Raw genomic sequence first — 22430 nt, 5'->3', positions numbered from 1 at the left:
TTATCTAGTATCTGGTAATCCCGGGCGTCCCTTTGAGAGAATAAAAACTTAATAAACAACGAACAACTGGTCTTATCGTTATCAGAATTGGCGGCATCAGGCGGCTTTATTACGGTCAATGGCACTAAATACAAACCGGGGTTGTATTAAAAAGAAACACCGAAAATATTCATCTGAGAGAACGACCAATGCGGAATGATAGAAATCGCGTACAATCCGGGCCTATAAGCATTAAATTCGGGCCGAAATTGCCGGAAGATGTTTTATAACGGGACATAATCCCGCCTGTTCCAAAGCCGCGTCTAGTTTTTGCATTTAAGCACCTATATCTGCTTACAATTTAATTTTCTATAGACCGACCCAACCTCAATTTACAAACTTTGTTAGAGTTTATCGATCCGGCCGTTTCGGAAAACGGCTCCAGGCTTGCTCGACAAATATTCCGGTGGGGTCGTAATTGCATAATTCGACAACAACCGAAAGAAAACACAATTTTTGGCTGCGGTGATTGATAGAAAGAAAATAACTAAACGACTCACAAAATCCAAAATTATATTAAATCTATATCATATACCTGTAGAAACATAACTATTTTAATAAAGTGCTTAATTATCAATATTGTAAATTCACTTGAAAAAAAAGAAGCTAAAGGACAAGAAAAACAAAAAAATTAAAAAAAAAAAAATTGCAAAAAAACTGCTTCTGTAAAGCTGGCAAAATCGTCCGCAAAATGTAGGAGAAGTGAGAAGAATTATAAAAAACAAATTAATAAAGTGAATGTTGTTTGAAGAAAAAGAAGCTAAAAATCAAAGAAAATAAATGATCAAAAAGAAGAAAATATTTCAAAAGTTCAAAAGTAAGTCAGACTGATTGAATTTAGATAAAGTTATAATAATATCACATTTTCTACTCACCATTGTTCTCACTTGTTTTCTAACAAAATATATTTTTGGAATGAAATTTTACATTTTTTATATCACATTATTATGTAAAATTAAATGGTAGAAAATTCAAAAATTATATTAAATTTATTTATTAAACATTTTATTTTTCATTTATTTTTACATAATTACTTCTCACAATAGATTCTGCAATTATTAGTTCTAGAAAAATATAATAAAAACTTTAAAAAAATAGAAAAAAATTTACAAATTACATAGTTTTATAAAATCAGTCGAAAACAAATGCTCAATTGTAAAAACAAAGAATTATTAAAGAATAAGGAAAAGAAGTAATATTAGAGAAAAAAATTGTAAAAAAAATACTTCTGTAAAGAATCTCCGCAAATTTATTTACTGAAGTTTCTCTAATTTTTACAAAATTAAAATAATTAGATAATAATTAAAAAATAGACCGTACAAATTTTTAGCTTATTCTAGGATTGAGTACTTTATTGATGATTACGTATGTGTGCAAAATTTCATCACGTTTGGAAAAATGTGAAACAGACAGACAGGCAACAGCGCAAGTTAACTAAATAAAAGTGTTTAAAAATTATTACTTATTTAAAAAATAAACGTTATATTTTGTTATTTGAGCAAGTAAAAATTTCGATAAAATGCAAAATAATAAAAATGGCAAATAATTTAAAGAAATTATCAGCAAATAATAAATGGAGCAAAGAGAGATTTTTCCATTTCTAAATTCTTCACACAAATCTTATTAAAAATATCATAAATACAAACCGTAATTTGTTCACGAACAGATTGACACGCGACCAAAAACTGAAAAATGTTTGGCCGCCCAGTTTCTTTGAAGCGTTTTTGTGAACATTTCATTATACATTTTTCATGTTTCACATGCATATATTCTGTTTCAAAGCGAAATTAATCACAAGAACTTTACCAACGAGAGAACCAGAAATTAAATGAGATCCTCGAAAAATTTAATATACTTAAAAGCTCTAATGTGTAATTTAACTCCCAAAATAAAGCAACAGGACTTTCGCCGACCCAAATGATTTTCACCATCCTTGTCAAACAAATTAGAATGCGAAAAAATGGTGATGTTCTGTGTCAAATTCCGGCGATTTCACGATAATTGAGCAATTCAGCTACCAGCATTGCAGGGTCTAGGAATCAAAACGGCCCTTACCTCCGGTCGAGCGACCCAAAATAATCGCTTTTGAGCATAAGTGAAGCGTGTTGGACCCTGTCAGTTAATTAAACGGCGTAAAAATCAATTAAAGTCGTATCTGCGGGTGTGCACAACCCTTCCAATACTGTTATTATGATTTCGGCTCCGAAATCCGAACTAATAATTAATGAACAAAGTTGCCGAGGCGACCGGGGTAATTTATAGACATTATAAGATCTATCTGTGCCCATTGTGTTACCACTTGTATTGTGCGAAGTTCTCTCTCAAATCGACCGAAATGCATGTCCGACTGCCGAATGAGCAATAGCTAAGCCCATTATTCGACAAAATTGCTAATCCTGGGCCACGAACACTGAATTAAACGACACGGATTTATGAAATCACTTTTTGTCTTGGGTGGTTCGAAGCAAGGGCGCTTTCAGACGGAGAAATGAGCGATGATTTCGGCTGCGGTCGTTTTTTCGAAACGCTCGATAAAATACAGACGGAACAAAACATTTACTTTTCATCAAGTTTTTACCGACATTTTTATGAATTACTTTTCGTAACTATGCTTTAGTTGGGGTAAGGTTACAATGGAAACTCCAAGGTTTGGCTTTTTACTTGCTAGAGCTAGAGATTTCAATTTAATCACTTGTGCTAAGATTTATTCATTAGTCTGCACTTTACGCCTTTTGCACATTGTTCCGTTTAATTAAGTGAAAACCACAAAAAAGTAGAGTTTATTTAAGTTATCTCAAACTACTGTGTTGGTGTAAATCAGGGATAAATACGTAGGTTTGAGCACATAGCTGTTGTAATATTTAAGTTTAATTTAGGAAAGTGGAAGATTTTAAATCAACAGTGGTAGTCATGTAACAAAAAATATTTCTCTAACTACCCGTTGACGTGAATAAAATTTAGTTTCTCGTATTTGTTACATTTCATTAATTTGGAGGTTTCTAGCCCGGCGCCTCCACCAATTTTAACCGATTTGTCAAAGAATCGAAATAACACAAGTTAATCCAAGACTTTATAAAATACAACAAAATTAATTCATTATTTAAAAAAAATTTTTTTTGTCCCGGCGCATCCACCAATTTTTAATATTTATTTAATTCACTTTTCATAAGTTAACAGCAAATAATATGTAGTTTAGCAACAATATAATTAATTTATTTTCAACATTAGATGATTATTAAGTAACTCGGCGCATCCACCAATTTCTAAATAATTTATTTCTAGAAATTATTAATCTAAAACTAACAGTTATTTAATAAGTTTTATACGTTTTATTTAGCAGCAAATAAACTGTAGTATACGTACAATGGAAAGTTTATTAATTAATCCAGCGCCAGCGCCTTCACCAATTTTCATTATTTAGTTATTGTTTTAGAAAGTTTTATTATTAGCAGCCCTTATAATGTAGAACAATAAAAGTTTTATTAAATAAATTTTGGTTTATTGTTTATTTGTATTTAATTTTTTTCCGACTAATTTTTATGTGCTTTTAAGCAAAACAAAATAAAATGTTAACCCAATAAAGACGCTTATTTGGTTAACATTTTATTAAGTTTTATTTAACAGCACATAATTTGAGATACAATTTTTTATTTTAACGTAATACCTATTAACTGTCTCGGCATCTTCACGATGTTTATCGTCATATTTGAAGCTAAAATTGTCTAGTTAATTTATATTTTAAAAATAAATGAAAAGCTCGGAATTATTTAGTAAACATTTTATAAAGTTTTATCAAATCCCGGCGCCTCCACCATTTTTAACGTTTTTGCAGTAGATAATAGTATATTAAGCAACAAGTTTTATAAACGAGATTTTAATCACGAGTTTGTTTAAACACGAGCGAAGCGAGTGTTTATAACGAGTGTTTAGACGAGTTTAGAAAACGCGTTGCTTATGCTATTTTTTCTACTCCTCCCGTAAGGTGAGACAAAATATACATTAAATATTTTTAACTTTGGATATTTACTGATGTCGATGTTGTTTTTTAGGTTAAGTGTTGTTCGGAGCATAGAGTAAATAGCCCACAATGATGAGGGTTTCATACGTGTTGATAATTGTTGTATATACGCTAATAGAACATTTTCGGAAAATGATTCAGTTTACTTTTCTTGTCGCCAATTTATAAACAGTTTATACTGTCTTTCATATTGCTTTTTCGACTTTTGTGGCATCAGATTGGCGGTAGCTGCGGTTGCAGCTTCTTGTATTTCTGGTGGCGTACCCTCTAAACCCACAAAATCGTCTTCTTCACCACTATCCATGTCAAGTTCAATCTTCAACTCAAACCACTATCTAAAATTGCAAACAACAATGTTGTCTATTGAACAAATTAAATTTGTGTAATTTGACATTTGGACCTGCCTCCAAACATACTTGATATAATCCATCCTTGATATTAAAACACTGCACGTGACAAAACAATACTTTAATGAACATTAAAACATCGTTATTCAACATGTGACTAAGGTTTGACTTAGTGTACAAAATGCAACTGCCTAAAATGACGTTTAAGATACGGGAGTAGAAAAAAATTATTTAAGTAATCTTTGGTCAAGTTGTATTTACAAATATTGAAACAGTGGCGTAACAAAACTTTGTACAGTTTAAATTAAAATTAAAATTTTTTGACCAACTAGGTATCTCAAGCAATTTTTAATTGCTGTGTTCTATAATAGGTCTACAATAGTAATGTAATAGTAATCTGTAACAAAATGTTTTAAATTACTCATTTACACTTGGTAAGTTTTAGGTAAGTAGTACATGAACTATTATCCCGGCGCATCCACCATTTTTTAAATATTTTTATTTTACAAATGAAATCACAAATTATTTAGTTGACCTTTTACGTATTATTAATTTATATCACAACATTAATTTTAAAGTACAGCTTAACCTTTTATTACGTAGAGAACACCAAACAAAACATTTTTTATGGCAAAAAATATTCAAATAAACTTTTCAACGGACATGAAACGGACACGTTTGCCTTTAGCATAATTTATGTCTGCAAATCCGCAAATTCATCCACTTACGGCAAACATAAACGTGTCAACTTCCTCTCTGATATCTTCGTCCGTCAGTCCCCCTTCGCTGTTTTTGTTGGCTTCCAACAGGAGGTCTAGAAAAGCGAGCCGCTTCTTTTTGCCCAACAATTTGTCCTCTTCGCTTAGTTCCTGCACGACGTCTCTTCCACTTGTTAGTTTCTCCTTCCGTTCTTGTATCACCTTAGAAAACACGAGTAAATATTTAAATGGCAATTATCCCCGCAAATGGGGGTTTTTCTTGAACTAAAGGGCCCGCGATTAATTTTATTGCCGGGTATTCCCATAATACAGTGATAAAAAAAGTAACAATCGCATGGCTTAGTTTCCGCTGCGAGCGAGCTTCGTTATTAAAGCTTCAAACGGCAAAAATATGATTTTGTTTCAGCCGAGCGCTGAGGCAAATCAATTTCCCAAAGATCCAATTAAAAAATCCAATTTTGCAGTTTTAACGTCAAGTTGGAATAATCCTTTGTCGTGTCGACTGTTTTTCGGGAACGTTCTGTTCGCATTATGCGGGACAATTAATCAGAAACGGTATTAACAATGATGACCCCGAATTAATTTCGCGTTTCCTGCCGCTGGATGTATCGAGCCCTAGGGCTCATTTGAAGCGTCTCAAGTCGCTCCATTTGCCGCCGGATGGATAATAATAATCCCCAACGCGTGTTCACAACCCGAGAGATGTTGTACCTTTCTGGTGAAGCCATGCAGAATTGACAGGTACTTCTTGTGCTGACGGCCCTTGGATGACAGGTTGAAGACAAAGTCGGGGTGCAAGTAGGGGTGGAACATGCGGTACAACATTATGTCCGAGATTCTGGAATTCAACGTATAGTCCAAATCAAATAACGGCAAAAAATCGAGAGAATATTTTACGTAAAATTTTTATTTTTTTTAACCTTTTTTCCAGCTCTTACTTTCGTTGTTTAAGGTTGAACTAAACTGAAAACGTTCACAGAGAAAATTTTACATTGAATTTTTTGGGAAAGTAATAAACAATATGCTTTATTTGTAACAAAAAGTTGATTACTTAATTTAAAGGATTATTTGAGTGGACTATAATTGTAATTTTCCTCTTACCCGTAGACAGATCTAACGTATTCCGACTGCGAGTGCTTCATAGCGTTGACTTCGACTCCCATGGCGGTTTCTGCAACGATAAAACGTCCGTAAAAACGTCCGTCGCCTTTTCATTATGATTTGATGGTCCGTCTACGTCTTATTTTATAGTTTTAACGCTTGGTAACGAATTCTGACGGGCGTGTTCCGGCAAACAACAATAAAAGACGGAACATTGCCTCTTTGAAAACTTTTAGAAAGAGTGGGGCCGGAAATCTGCGCCTTATAAATTTATTTATTTGACAGATATTTGAGGAAACTTCGCCAATGGACATATTTTACGAATTCAAATAACAAAAACTTGAACGTTAACACAGTTTGTAAACTCATATATGAAAAGTTCTTTCACTGTTGAGTCTCATTACGGGGATTAAAGCTTCGTTAGCGGAAACTCGATGGCAGTTAGACTTAACTTTATTAATTTTCGTGCTTCTGACGCATAGAAATGTGCTCCATTTATGCTAGTTTTAAATGTGCGATAATAAATAGCCGTTTGAAGTTATTATTAATTACATCGGGTGTGATGAAATTATATATAAGTCTATTATGTCCCAGAATAACATGAACAGCAGGTGTTGGAGAACAATGTAAAATCAACCGACAAAAGCAGCTTTCAATGGCGGGACGCAAAAATTATTGTAATAGGAAGATTTTTTTTTAAAGCAAACCAAATTTAATAGTTTTCTAGACTTGATTAGAAATATCTCTCAAACAGGAAAGTACAAACGTTTCCGCGATACCTGTTTCAGAATCAGCCAATTTCGCTAACTAGAGATGGAATCGGCCAATTTACGACCGCTTCCATATAAAATCAGACACTTTGAATGCATTTTCTGGAGCTTATTCAGTAAATGCACACTCGGGCCGGATTAAGTAGTCATTAAATCAGCGACTTTCTTAAAATTGTGAAAATTTTATGCGCAAAGTGAACCCCGTTCATGCATCTCATAAAATATCATTGTAATAAAATAACACAGGGAAGGAATTCCGCTTGAGGGAGTTTATCGGAGGTCGTTAATTTTTTATTGTGTACAGTTTCCAATACTTTGAGCGAAATAACTGTGATGTATTTTTAAGATTGGCATTGCTCTGACGTGCGAGGAAATATCGCGGAAAATGCGATTTTCGTGGCACCTTTGAACGGGTGTCTAATCAATTTCCACTTTTTCTCCAACGAACGGAGAAATCAGTTTATTAATGCAGGTTCTATTCGTGTAATTGACGTGACGGGAGGTGCCGTCAATCCTCTTGACTATTCTCTGAGTGTGGCTGACAATTGTATTAATATTATAATGTACGGAGTGGGTCCTTCAATAATCTGCAATTACAGCCCGATTATTGACACGTCCCGGACGGTATCAGGGCTTAGAGAACTGATTTTTTTTAAAGTTTAAGTCAAAAATTAGGTTTTAGAATTTGCTGGTTTATTCACATGTGAATTTGTCATGATCAGACGAGTTAAATATCTTTATATAATCTTTCCAAAAAGTGCGTACTTTCTTCAGAAATGTTTATTAAGCCACCTGTTGAGAGCCACTGTGTAGCTTATGTTAGTTTATTAGCAGTTAATTTTTTCATTAAGCAAATTGGAGATGGTGGTGCATGAGTGTTTTGAGAATTTTTCAAAATAGCGGCTGACACGTTCATTTGTGTGGGAGGTACGGATCCCGGTCAAAGCAAAAAAAGTTTTGTTTTTTTTTTCGTAAAATTTAATAATAAAACACAAATTTAAATAGAAGAATAACGTAGTGAACCAAGAAATTAATTTAACTCTGCTGTTTTGTCAAAATTATTAACATGTATGCTAATTTTTATGATTCTAGTTCAGCAGTTCTCAAAATATGGGACTTTAATTTCGGAACGATTGTTTTGGAAAACCTGTGCATTTTGATTTGCATAAAGTTTTTGTACCGTTTTTCTTAGTTTGTTACCAAATAATATTTCGACAACTACTGGAGTAACTTTTAAAATAAAACTACAAAAATTAGAAAATGAATATAAAACCTAGAGACTAGAAGTCTCTAGATGTACAATTAAAAAAAATCAGATAAATAGAAAAAATTGTTGCATATTCTATTTTAAATTAGGACGGTTAAACAACAAAGAAAGAACAAGTCAATGTAAAAATTAAAAAAAAAATTACAAAACATATTTATTTCGAGTGAAAACTTCCCATTACCGAGAAAATTAAAAATAATAATTAACTAGAAAAAAGAAAAAATCCAGCAGCTCTAAATTCGACTTGTTCCTTGATCGTATGAAGCTAAAAATTTGGCTCTGAATAATCAAGGTTTAACTGATGACTGAAAATTTTTGAGAATTAGTTAATGTTGTTTATATTTAACTGTTGAGTGAATCAATAAGTTAATTACGAAAGTGTCCACAAGTATCTTATTGAGAATCTTGAATGTTTATTTGTAAAATATCACAAGTCAATTAACTGATGTGTTTAGCAATTATCCTAATGAATAATAAACTTAACATGGTACTAGTCAAGTCTATGCTTCAACGTATCAAGATGGAAGAAAAACTGGTGGTAGAAAAATTCCTAAACTCTCTCCAAATTTACCTACAACATAATCAAATTTTCGGCTTCGTTACATTCACTTGCACACGCAGCAATTTTCGCAGCTCAAAACTCCTAATCCTTTACAACATTATTTTGCAAGTGTTGTTTGTAAGTTTCGTCTCTTACTGGCTTTATCTCGTTCTCGAAGCTGACGATATGTTACCCATTTACAAAAACACCTACCTCATAATACTTTTCGCCGACTTTGCCTATCTGGAAACAACATGGATCTGCACCTTGTTAAAAAAAGACAAACTTTTGGAGCTTTTCAAACGCCTGATCCACTTCGACACAAAATGCCAAGAAAACAGCACCGTGATCGACTACAAGCGACACAAAAAACGCCTCTTGTGCTATTTGCTCGCCCGATACGTTGCTTTAGCGCTAGTTATCTTATTTTCGGAAATTCTCGTAATTGTGAGTGAGCAGGAATGGTCGTTTTCCACCGGCTTGCTAGTCATGATTTTCAACTCCGCTCTGAGCTACAAGGCCTCAGAAATAGTCGTAATGTTGCGGTCACGTTTCGCGATTTTGAACAAACAGATCAGGTTTCTGAACCAGTACTTGCGCCTGAAGCCGGAGGGTCGAATAAGTAACAGGAGAGTTTTCATCAGCTTTAGCAAAATCTGCTACTTGCACCAGCATCTGAGCAAGAGTGTGAAACTCTTCAATGAGGTTTTCGGTGTTTCGTTGCTGGTTTTATTCGGGAATAGTTTTCTGTCCATTGTGCTTGCACTTTTTCGCACTGCGGCCGAGCTGCAAGCCAGCCAGATAAAGTGGACTAGAATCGCCTACATGGCCCTGGCCAGTGTTCCCTTTATTTTCGACTCGATCCACCTCTGTGATGTGTGTTACTCGACCATTGGGACGGTAAGTTGGTGCGAATTAAACTTTGATTGGTCTTCTCAGGTCAGTAAGGCTGGGGAGCTCATCCACCAAATTCAAACCGAGGACCATGACATTATCGACGAGATTGAAATGTTTTCGCTTCAGATAGCCAACGAGCAAGTTGAATTTAACGCCGCTGGTTTTTTCCCAATCAATTACACGCTGGTGTTTTCCGTACGTAGCGTCCAAGTTGAGCGAATTTAAAGCTTGAGTTGTAGATTATTGGAGGCGCGACTACGTACATTATAATTTTAATACAACTGTCGGCTACCCTCAATGAATAATTCCAGGCCTGCTAATTGCACCCACCGACCAAAACTGAGTTATTTATTTCAAATGAGAAATGTTCCACAAAGTTATTGCTTTGTCACGATACTTTTCGATTCGGTTAATAAATTGGGCACCCAAATTGTTAATCCATACTCAGTGAAACAATACGTCATGCAACAACAAGTCAAAAACTTCCGACATTCTGTTAGAAGTGTGTTTTTCTTGAGTGAGATTTTTGGTTTGGTTAATCTCAAGTACCGAGAGACTTACTTTCGTTTATCCAAAACCAAGACCTTTTGCACTTTAGTCACAGCTTTGGTTTATTGTTCCTTGGCGATTTTTGTGCTCTGTGAGCTTTTAATCGAGGGAACAACGTCGATTTTAATCAACGTACCGTCTTTAATTATTCACGTTTCTACGTCCGCTTATGTTGCAACTGTTTGGATTAATAGTGTGATCAATCGATGGAAATTTATCGAGTTTATACGTAAAGTACTCGAATTCGATGTAAAGTGTGTTAGCAATTACACGAAACAACAAAGTAAGATCCACCTAATTGTAAGAAGTGTCTTTGTGACTACTTACTTAATGTTTGATTATTGCACAGTTTTGCGGGTGCAAAGATTTAACAACTACCAATCACTTGCCCATTATTTGCGAGTTTTTTTCACCGTGTTTAACGTAGTTCATTGCTACTTGGCAAGCGAATTGGTTTTAATGCTCAAAAACCGTTTTGTAACTCTCAATGTGCAACTAACTAAACTTACTAAAAATTGTGCAACTAAAGCACAGTCAGTGGTTCTTGGTAGAATATGCACTTTGCATCACCATTTATCAAAATTGGTCACACGTTTCAACGAGATTTTTGGTCTCGGATTATTACTAATGTTTGGTGTTAGTTTTCTCCTCATCACACAAACCATTTTTATAATCTGTGTTATAGTACAGTCCGAACAAATCGCTTGGTTGCATTTGTTGTACATTTTTCTTGTGGGCATTATGTACGCAGCTGATGTTTTCTACATTTGTCACGTTTGTTGTTCTACAATTCATGAGGTGAGAGAATGATTTTTTTTGTATTGTTTAAAATTTTATTAGGTGTCCAAGGCGGGAGAACTGATCCATAAAATTGAAACCAACGATCACGAAATTATCGACAAAATTGAAATGTTTTCTTTGCAAATTTTGAACGAAAGAGCTGGGTTTAGTGCCGCTGGTTTTTTCCCAATTGATTATTCTTTGGTATTTTCGGTGAGTTTTGGCCGAATTTAAATGGAAAATTATTTTCAAATTGTAGTTTCTTGGAGGTGTTACCACGTACATTATTATTTTGCTACAATTGTCTAGCAGTGTTCCTGTATAAAAATTAAAACAACAAGCAAGTAATTAGTGTATTAACATATTGACTTTCTAATAAATTGACTTTATTGATTGTCTGACTTTTTTTATTTGTACAGTACAATGTTAACAATCAGCTGACTTCATCGGTTAAAGTACTTTTATAGTGCTGTACTTTATCCATTTTCGGGTGTGTGTAGAATAAAATATTGAAATAAAAATAATTTTTTTAACTAAATGTTTCACCCAAGAAGCTTAACTACTTTTCTAATAACTAATGATTTTTTGGTGCAATTTTTTAAACACCATGCAACAACAAGTCGTTAACAAGTTTCTTGACTCTGTCAAAATCGTGTTTGTTCAGAGCGATATTTTCTGTTTGATAAATTTCAACTACCGGGAGAACCACTTTCGTTTATCGAAAAGCAAGTTCTGTTACACATTTCTGGCAACTTTGGTTTATAGTTCATTGATGTCTTTTGTGCTTTTTAAAATTCTACTACAGGAAACAAAGTTATTATTGTTCAAAATAACGTCTGTAATGATTGCTGTTTCTGGTTTGGTTTATATTGCAACTGTCTGGATTTGTACTTTAATGAATCGGTGTAAATTTAGTGAGTTTATGACCAAATTACTCGAATTTGATGTAAAGTTGCAAAGTGACCGATTGATGATTGATTACAAGACGCAAAAAACAGGAAGTAAAATTCACCTGTTTGTAAAATGTGTCTTTCTAATGGGCTACCAAATATTTGATTGGGTTCAAAAAGAACAATCATTGGCTCATTCTGTGGGGGTTTTTCTGACAATATTTAATGCCGCCCATTGTTATTTAGCAACTGAATTGGTTCTAATGCTTAAGAATCGGTACATAATTCTCAATGGACGATTGATTAAAATGGAGACAAAAGCACAATCTGTAGCTCTTGGTAAAATCTGCACCCTACATCACCATTTATCAAAATTGATAAGACTTTTCAACGAGATTTTCGGACACGGATTATTGCTGATGTTTGGTATCAGTTTCCTGCTAGTCACCCAAACGATTTTTGCACTTTGTGTTGTGTTACAGTTGCAGGAAAATGACTGGTTGCAGTTAGGGTATCTCATCTTTGTGAGCACTCTTTACACAGCTAATGTTGTCTGCATTTGTCACGTCTGTTATTCTACAATTCAGGAGGTGAGAGTATGATTTTTTTTGTATTTTGTAAGATTTTTTTAGGTGTCTAAGTCGGGCGAACTGATCCATAAAATTGCAACAAACGATCACGAAATTATCGACAAAATCGAAATGTTTTCTTTGCAAATTTTGAACGAGAGGGCTGGGTTTACAGCCGCTGGTTTCTTCCCCATAGACTACACTTCGGCATTTTCGGTGAGTTTTGCACCAAGTTCAGATAAAAATTAATTCGGAGTTGTAGTTTGTTGGGGGTGTTACCACCTACATTATTATTTTGCTGCAATTATCAGCAAGTCTCGCTGTGTAAACTTCTGATGTTTTTTTTATGTAGTTAGAGTTAATTAAGTGAGTACACAAAATTATCGATCACCATTTACTGAAACAACCAATTTGTTCGAAACCATGCAACACGAAGTCGTCAAAAAATTTCTCCACTCTGTTAGAATTGTCTTCGTCCAGAGTGAGATTTTCTGTTTGGTTAATTTCAACCACCGAGAGAGTTACTTTCGTTTGTCGAAAGCCAAGTCTTTTTGCACATTTGTGGCAGCTTTGGTTTACTGTTCAGTGACGTTTTTTGCCCTTTCTGAACTTTTAACAGATTTGGCAACGTCTATTTTACTCAAAGTATCGTCCTTATTGATTGGTTTTTGTGCTTCAATTTATGTTGGAACGGTTTGGATTAACACTTCAATCAATGGGACAAAATTTATTGAGTTCATAAATAAATTAATCGAATTTGACGTTAAATTACAAAATGTTTCGCTTATTATCAATTATGAGAACCAACGAACAAGAAGTAGAATCCACCTGTTCGTAAGATATGTCTTTGTGACCAGTTATTTACTATTCGATTATTTTGTTCAACGAAATCAGGAATATAAATATTACCAAATACTATCACATTTGTCGGGAATTTTTTTCACAGTTTTTAACGTAGCTCAATGCTATTTGACCACTGAATTAGTTTTAATGCTCCAAACCCGTTTTGTAATTCTCAATAAGCAACTAACTAAAATTACTGTGAAAAATTTTGCAACTAAAACACAGTCAGCGGTTCTTGGTAAAATCTGCACTTTGCATCACCATTTATCAAAATTGGTAACACGTTTCAATGAGATTTTCGGTCTCGGATTATTGCTAATGTTCGCTGTTAGTTTTCTGATAATCACACAAGTGATTTTTGTAATTTGTGTTCTTGTGCAGTCGGAAAAAATCGTTTGGTTGCATTTGGTGTACATTTCTTTCCTTGGCATTATTTGTGCAGCTGATGTTTTCTACATTTGTCACGTCTGTTATGCCACAATTCAAGAGGTGAGGGCTAAAATTTATTTTTTTTATTTGGTGAAATTTTACAAGGTGTCCAAGTCGGGAGAACTAATCCATAAAATTGAAACAAACGAGCACGAAATTATCGATAAAATTGAGATGTTTTCTTTGCAAATTCTGAACGAAAGGGCGGAGTTTAACGCCGCTGGTTTTTTCCCAATTGATTATACTTTGGTATTTTCGGTAAGTTTTGGTTAAGTCTAGGCCGAAAATTATTTTAGAGTTGTAGTTTGTTGGGGCCGTTACCACATACATAATTATTCTTCTGCAATTATCGGGAAGTCTCGCTGTGTGAGAGAACAAATAATTAGTGTAATAACTGTACTCTAATAAATTTACTTATTGATTACTTGGCTTCCTGGCATTACTTTTGTGCATTCACCATGTTTAAAACCGTAACGAGGGAAAAAGTGTTTCAGAAATTCACTTCATCGATTAGAATGCTCCTAATTCAGGGCCAAATTTTTGGCTTAATTACGTTTGGTTGTTCAAATCGTTGTTTTTTTCCGTCAAAAATTAGAATCTGTTGGAATGTTCTACTCAACTGTGTTTACCTATTTTTGTGTGGTTTCTGTGTTTACGAATTTGCGAGTGATGAAAGAATAAAATTGGTGATAAAAGCTATCATTATTATGATATTATCTGGGTGTATAATTTTCACGGAAGGAATCTGGATTTGTAGCCTAATTCACAGGAAAAAAATTGTAAAATTTCTGGATGGGATCATGGCATTTGACATACAATTGAAACAAGTGGTCAACTACAAGAAGAAAAAATTCCAACGAATGGTGGTAGCGAGATATGTGTATTATGCGACCATTTTTACGATAATAACAGCCACTTCGTCATTTGTAACAATTCACAATGTCATAGGACAATTTCTTGGTTACTTTATTGGTCTGATAACTTTTGTAATGAGCCAACACTGTGTCGAATTAGTTTCGATGATCAAAGCTCGGTTTGTGGTCGTAAATCAACAAATTGGTGGCATTGTCACTTACTTTTCAACCAACTTGCCTAAGAGAGAAACAGAAGTTCGGAAAAAATCCCTCGATTTTGGAAAGTTATGTTCCTTGCATCACCACCTCTCCAAACTAATCAAATCTTTTAACGAGATTTACGGAGTGCCTTTATTGCTCTTTTTCGGGCTGAATTTCCTCATAATAACGCAGGCGATGTTTTTGGTTGTGGGCCAATTACAAGCGAGTCAGATTCACTGGCAGAAAATTATTATAATTGTGATGAGTTCAGTTACTTATGGAATTGATACGGTTGCAGTTTGTGATGCCTGTTATTCGACGATTGAAGAGGTAATTTCAGGAATTTAGGCAACTTTTAATTTAAAATTCCAGGCCACTAGATCTGGCGAACTCATTCATAAAATTGAGACTGAAAATCATGATGTTATTGACGAAATTGAGATGTTTTCGCTTCAAATCGCAAACGAGCAAGTGGAGTTTAGCGCTGCTGGGTTTTTTCCCATTAACTACACGTTGATTTTTTCTGTATGTGGGCGCTACGGTGGACTATGAGTTAGGAGACGAAACGAGATACAAAATCGTAAAGGAATAGTACGGCAGAGTGAAACAGAGGGCGTTTTATTCAGCGCCAAATAGTTTTAAATTAATTTAAATGCAACTAGTTTATTATCTTTTAGGAGAAAATGCAGAAATGTTGAGCTTTGCACTTTTAACAAATTGAGAAAAAATGACAACTAAAAATTTTATAAGAAACATGAGAAAATTCAACTTGGTCACGTATTTTTCAAAACGCTGCAAATACGATTAAAGATACAAAAAAAGTGTGAGAAACAAAGTTGTAGAGAATTAAATTTTCTACAAAAAAGTCCGCGACATCATATTTCTATCTTTGACGGTTTAGGTATAAATTGACTTCCCAATACTTGACCACCGGAAAAATTAAGCAAATCGCTTGAGCTTGAGCGTCTTTGAATGACTTTGAGGCCTAAATGGTTACAGATAGAAATATGGTTTTGCAGACTTTTTTGTAGAGAATTTAATTCTCTTCATCTTTTTTTTCAACGTTTTTCTTCCATCGGTAACGGTATTCGCAGCGTTTTGAAAAATATGAAGAGAAGTAAATGAATATGAAGTAAAAGTTTGGATATTTATTTTGAAAATAGTTTAAGTAAAATTTCTTAAGTATTTTTTTTTGTTTGCCATGTGTTAACCGTTATAGAAATACAACCATTTTTTTCAAATTCATTGCTTTGAAAACATGGACGGTAATAATCAGCTGCGCTCTCTGGCGACATTAACGGAACTATCAAGATCGGGAACGTTTTACTTGTACGTCGTTTCATTTCCTAACTTTTAGATATCCGTAGTGAGCTCTAAATTAAATTTTCAGTTTTTCAGATAATTGGGGGAGTTACCACGTACATAATAATACTGATACAACTGTCAACTACTCTCTAAAATTAACGTGTATTTATCGTCTAGTAAATTATTTTAATGCTTGAAACGTTTTTGTGTCAAACATAATGAACAGAACAGATCCCGAACTGAGAAACTTTACAGTATCTCTAAATGTAATACATGTACTACATGCAAAAAATTTAGTTTTTGAGTCACCGTAAAATATACTTCATGCAGACTCATCTTGTATTTAGAAAAATCTCCAGGTTAATGAATCGGGAAAGCTCATACACAAGATTGATGCTCAGGACTGCGATTTCGTCGATGAAATTGAAATGTTTTCAATGTTTGAGAGATTCCACGTAAACAAATTACACTTTTTATTGCAGATTATTGGAGGTGTTACCACCTACATTATTATATTGATTCAGCTGTCGGCATCACTTAAACAGTAATTTTGTGTACATTATTTTGTGACCAAGTGTTATGACATAAATTTTGATCGAAACTTGTGGTCTTAAATTTTATTAAAGCGCAGCTGACGTCCGCATTAACTAATAATGATGGTTCAACATGAAGTGCTGGGATGCAGTTTTATCTTATTAAATGTTATGAAAATGTACGAATATTACTTGAAAAGTGCATTATTTTTGAAATATTAACTGTCAGCTGTCGGGTGATAATTTTGATTTACTTTAATTTCCGACGGAAAGCTTCTTGTTGCACGGAAGAACTCCATTATTTACGCTTTTATTTGGTGAAAATATGTTTACATTTTTACGTAGTGCTTTCAAGTCCTCTTAATCAAAACCCAATCGCTGATTAAAACTTTGTTCAGGCAACAAAAAGAATTAGATAAACAGAAATTTGATAATAAAATCAAGTAACTTAAACCTAATTTTTTTTAAATCAATTGTCATAAGTCAGTGTCAAAAATTTTGAAATTGTGTTGGAACCCTGCTACGTTGCTATAGCAACGAAGCCTAAACGACTAATTTTAAATAGAGTTGCCAACGTTGAAACAATTTGACAATTGGTTTTAATTTCAAATGGACTTTAGGATGCATTTTTATTAATTACAAGAACCAATCTTTTTCAAAAACAAATTGATCTACAATTTATCTACGATTTTTGAACCTAAGTAAGCTAAGTATAAGAGAAAACTTGAAAATTTTTTAAAAAACAGCGAAATTCCAGAAATGAGACACCAGTGAACCGGTTTAAGAGCCGTTTTTTTTACAGAATGGGCTTTTGTCTTAGATGCAAAAAATGGTCGATTCTGCTTAGTTTTTAAAATAAAAGCAAAGAAATAAAAAATCTCTGGATGTAAAATTCAAAAATCTAATGTATGGTTTAGAAGTCAATTAAGAAAAAAATTCCGGAGCAATTAGCAATTGTATATTAAAACTGCAATGCATTTGAGGGCTGAAAACTTGTCCCCTCTTGCACAAGTGGTTGCGGCAGCCTTGTTTTATTATGCATACATTAAGGTGGGCTTTTGTCTCGCGCAGTGTGGATTTACGATGTGTATAAAAGCCCAAGACCGCTTTGAGCGACCCTCCCGACCCGGCTGAGGTGAAGCAAAACGGAACAGGACGGTCGCATGTTTTGCTTGAGTTGCACAAAGACATTATCACGTGCAAATAATCCGGCATCAATAATTCGCGCAAATAAGACTCACCGCAGATGATGTCGAGCTCGCACAGGGTCAGGAAAGGGTAAATGTTGAAGAATTGGCCATTGGCTTTCGGCACGAGCTGTTCGGCGAGAAATTGCCCTTTCTCGGCCATGACTTCCATCATATTGTCGAGGATGGAGAAATGGAAGGTGGGCGTTATTAGCTTCCGGTGGACTCGCCATTTTTTATGGTCTGTGAACAATGCGAGCTAGAATCGTCGCAAAATGATGATGGCAGAGGTGGACTTACTTGAGCCCGTTATAAGGCCCTCTCCGAGCCAAGGCACAACGAAGCGGTAGTTGTCGCCTTTTGTTAGGTTGACCGTGCTGCTGAGGATGCGCTTGAAAGGAACGGAATTGGTTAGTTTTGGGTCATTTGCTGGGTTATTAAAATTTGAAATATTCATCGATCTGCAGACGGGAAATTGCGGAAATTATTCATAGATGAGCTGGCATGACCATTGGATAATAATTCCCATTAAACATTGCTTAATGAACCATTCTAAAATTTATATTATCATTTTGTACCGCGCTTAATTAAAAATTATTTTATCAGCGGTTTCGATTTTTATCAGTTATCTTTCAATTAATTCAAGTATTATAACATATTTAACTTGAACGCAATAAAATATTCGGTTTAGAAGGATAATAGACCATTACTATCAAGAAATTAAAACTTGAATTGAAATGGAGAAATTAAAACGCAATTTTCTCTAAAAGTTTTTGAACGTTTGTTCAGATTATTGATTATTATTGTTGAGTACTCAAACAGTTTATTTGGCATTTTATTTGAATTAATTAGAGTTATTTTTAACGTAATGTGACGTTTGTTGCGTTATTTTTTATAACTAAATACATAAGAAATATCCAATTAAAAAAAACGTTTGCTTGACGTGCTTAGACGAACTTTTAAAATTAATTCTTGAAAAAATGCAACACAGAGGAGAAAATATCAAGAAGATTAGAAAACTCAAAAATAAATTGGCAACAAATTAAAAAAACTTTTCAAAAATTGTCTCAAATTTTAGAAAATGGAAAATGATTTAAGTTGTGACTAATTTACAGTATCGCTCAAAATTCATATCTCTTTGTTAGTCGTTTTTCAAAAAATTTTTCGAACACATCGATTTTATTAAATGCTGTATTTTTAATTTTATTAAATTATAACTGACATTTTTATTTATAGTTCTAGCTATTATTAATAATACGAGTACAAAAACACAAGGTTATGTCGTTATGCAACGAAGCGTATGCGAGTGTTATTCAACTTTTTTTTTTGTTTTGATTTAAAACATGTTGCTATGGGAAACGTGTTTTAAAATACATATTTATCTTTCTAGTAATAAAAAAATAAAAAAACTAGACATAAATGGCTTTGTTTTTGGCAATTATTTTTTATATATTTTTTGAATAATTATTTTAAAATCATGTAATATGACAAGTAAACACAAAAATATAAACAAAAGACAATTACTTCTTATAAATTAAAGTAAGAATAAAAAAATACAGTTTTTTGTGCAATTATTTGAATAACTTTCACAACTTTTTTGTTTTGATTTTTCTTATTTTTATTTTTTATACTTAATAAAAAGGTAAAAATGCATACTAATTAAGACACTAATAAAACAGTTCGATGTTAATAAAAATAATTAAAAATAACTTAAATACGAACGAATGTTTTCACTATATATAGTGTCAAAATGTAGCATTAATAAAAATAAAACCGATCTGTTTTATAATATTTTTGGAAAACCACAACAAAAATTTGAATTTTGCACTTTACTTTTGCTTCAGTCTGTAGAATAAATAACTAGAAAGCTAATCTAAAGAAAATGGTAAAAAAAATAAATAAATTGTGTTTGTTACAAATTTTGTGGGCAACTATTACAAGTTTGGTAATTACAGAGCAACATGCATTTGATTTTATAATCGAAGGTTATTTGTAGATAAACCAGATTTTCATTAAAATAAAGTGTAAGCAATTTCCGTATAAGGTGTATGTATAAAAGTCGGTTAAGAATTTTTATTGAAAAAATGCTACCCAGAGAAAAAATCTAAAATAATGAAAAAAATCAAAAAACTCAAAAATAAATTGGCAACAAAATGAAAAACTTAAAATAACAAAAATTCTGTTTTTGGAAAATGATTTAACCTGGTAGTTGATTTGTTAACATTATTGTATAGCAAATAACTAGCTAATCCAAAAAACTGTGGTTCAATAAAATTTCTTTGCATTTTTTCTGCTAATTTTCATTGTGGACAACGAAAAAGTACGAAAACATTTAGTCAATTAATTCTGCATAAAACTGTAATTATTTTAGTCAAAGTTTCAGTACTTTAGTAATTGAAATGTTTGTTTTTAACGTAAAGGTGATACTAAGAAAGAAAAACCGCAATATCCTCAACATTTTCCTCACCCTACTTTACAAATTATGCAATTGCGGAGCAATATGCACTCGATTTTATACTCGAAACTTATCTGTAGATAAACCAGATTTTCATTGCCACACTGCATCACTTCACCAACTAAATTAAAGTGTAACCAATTCCTCTACAAATTTCTTAACTCACCTCAACATGATCGGGCTTCATGACGTGAACAGCTGGGATAAAGCCCATCCAAGTCCGAAAGAAAGGTCCATATTTCATGTTTCTGGCACAATACACGTCGTAAAAATCTACATTTACGTTATTAAACATGTTGCCTTACAAGCTCGTAAATAATACCTTTCCGCTTGGTCTTGATCAGTTCTAGACAGGTGCCGATCAAAGGGTACCACTTTTCGCCGCCGATCGGCTCAATTGCGTCCCAAATTCGCTTACGGTCTTTGAGCCATTTGCAAAAATTTACGAAACCGATCGTGAAAAAAGTAAAGAGGAGGAGATAAGTGAAGTCCATGGCTCTGTAAACTGTGAAGTCAAATACTGGATTTTTGGTAGAAAATGACTTACCGAAAATCAGTGCAGTATGTCGTCCCAGCTACACCAAAATAATAGTTTTCGAATTGTTCATTGTATTATACAACAAACAATTAGATCTTTATCAATCAAATCGTTTCTTTATCTGTGGAATGGCACGATAAGGCTCAAGTGGCCGGCACTGGTTGAAGCCACAGAGTTACCTCTTAATGAATTTTTTTCCAAAGATGATTCTGTAATAATTTCGTAGTTTTATTGTGAATTGTTTCGTCAACTGAAAGCACCGTGAGCTTTTCCAGCGAGCGACAGTAAGATAAAAGCCGCCGTTAACGCAGTAAAATAAAATTCTGGAAAAAACGCAAAACAACCAAAGCAAATTTGTTTCCAGGGGAAGTACTTCAATTATCGTTATTGACGCTTGCCGCTCTTTGTCTACAACAATCAGATTTTTATTATTATTACATCAGATAGCGCACACCTGGTTTGGCAAACTGATTAGAATTTTGCCTGGCTACAGGTCAATTCAACAATGTTGTTTATTGTTTTTTTAATAAATGCTACAGCTTTATTGTCTTTAAAGAGCAACTACGAAGAGTGCAGAAAATAAGACGTGACTTGCGTTATTTAAAACTTTATCTTTAAGGAGACACTTAACAGCATTATGATTTTAAAATTAAAAGAAAAATTTTTGTCTATTTTTCCCAGAATTTTTTATTTCATTAATCTAACGGTATTTCGAAATTATTTGAGACACTAAATAGGCTTAAATAAACAGTTCTGCTCTTTCTGTGTGTTTTTAATACAAACGTATCCACACCTCAGGTGCTCATTATTAAACCATTATAATTAGGCAAGTTATCAGCAATCACTCAAAGCTAATATTTTCGGAAAATGAAGAGGAAAATTCTACGTCACGTGTGTGAGTAAAGGTTGGCAATTATTGCACGTTTTATGCACTCCAGTAAGATTAGAATCTTTAAAGAGATAGAAATAAGCTGGAAGTATGTCATCAAAAAAGTGACAATCTTCAAAGATATTGGTCGAGTATTGGTGAATAGAAATAATTGGCAAAATTTATTTTTGAATTGTTTGCTCTTCACGGCTTTGGCGCCTGTCTATTGTTTTTCGGTAAAGTCCCTCCAGAGAGATTGTAATGAGTATGTGATTATCTTTTAATTCGCACTGCCAGTGTTTTAAGTTGAGCAAAGTTTGAAGTCCAGTTTTTGAGTAAAGTATTCACATTTTTCTGAAATTTCTATCGAGTATTTCTTGTTTTAAATCCGGGTTTCAATCAGTTAGTGTGCTGAATAATGCATAATTCGTAGGCCATCCATAATACATGCAGCAAAATTCGCCACATACGAGCTGCTTAAGCAAACAAAGTCTTGCAAGACAGTCGGTTTTGCGCCATCAGCATTTGATTACATCAAGTGCGTACAGGTTATTATTGTTGATGGGAGCAATGTTTACCTTTCCGAGATTTAATCGCAATTAAAAGCAAATCTTTTCGATATAGAATTTATCAGATAATTTTGCCGAACTTAAATCCAGGGCTGCTTCCTATCACGTATTCAATCAATTTTCAGGGCCTAAAAATAGAGTTGACTGCGAAGCGGAATTTC

The 22430-nt window shown here is 33.6% G+C and overlaps 3 protein-coding genes across 3 annotated transcripts in view; 2 read left to right on the top strand and 1 right to left on the bottom strand.

The window, feature by feature from the left end:
- The window catches only part of LOC655001 (cytochrome P450 4C1), a 29784-nt gene extending 8824 nt beyond the window's left edge, over nucleotides 1–20960 (bottom strand). Inside the window, exons 1-8 of the mRNA XM_961470.5 lie at nucleotides 20842–20960; nucleotides 20617–20792; nucleotides 20461–20567; nucleotides 18140–18230; nucleotides 17894–18082; nucleotides 6225–6294; nucleotides 5835–5961; nucleotides 5133–5324 (exon numbers count right to left, since the gene is read on the bottom strand). Coding sequence (XP_966563.2) covers nucleotides 5133–5324; nucleotides 5835–5961; nucleotides 6225–6294; nucleotides 17894–18082; nucleotides 18140–18230; nucleotides 20461–20567; nucleotides 20617–20788 — 948 coding nt within the window. The 5' untranslated portion in view covers nucleotides 20789–20792; nucleotides 20842–20960. The remainder of the gene's footprint in view (nucleotides 1–5132; nucleotides 5325–5834; nucleotides 5962–6224; nucleotides 6295–17893; nucleotides 18083–18139; nucleotides 18231–20460; nucleotides 20568–20616; nucleotides 20793–20841) is intronic.
- Gr3 (gustatory receptor candidate 3) lies at nucleotides 8707–9924 on the top strand. The gene has a single exon (NM_001145482.1). It carries the CDS (start codon nucleotides 8707–8709, stop codon nucleotides 9922–9924), a length of 1218 nt encoding a protein of 405 aa, NP_001138954.1.
- On the top strand, nucleotides 12911–14032 carry Gr63 (gustatory receptor Gr63). The gene has a single exon (NM_001145484.1). It carries the CDS (start codon nucleotides 12911–12913, stop codon nucleotides 14030–14032), a length of 1122 nt encoding a protein of 373 aa, NP_001138956.1.
- Nucleotides 20961–22430: the final 1470 nt, after the last annotated feature.

Source organism: Tribolium castaneum, chromosome 3 (genome assembly GCF_031307605.1).
Source record: "Tribolium castaneum strain GA2 chromosome 3, icTriCast1.1, whole genome shotgun sequence".
Taxonomy (NCBI): domain Eukaryota; kingdom Metazoa; phylum Arthropoda; class Insecta; order Coleoptera; family Tenebrionidae; genus Tribolium; species Tribolium castaneum.
This window is presented reverse-complemented; position numbering and strand designations above follow the sequence as displayed.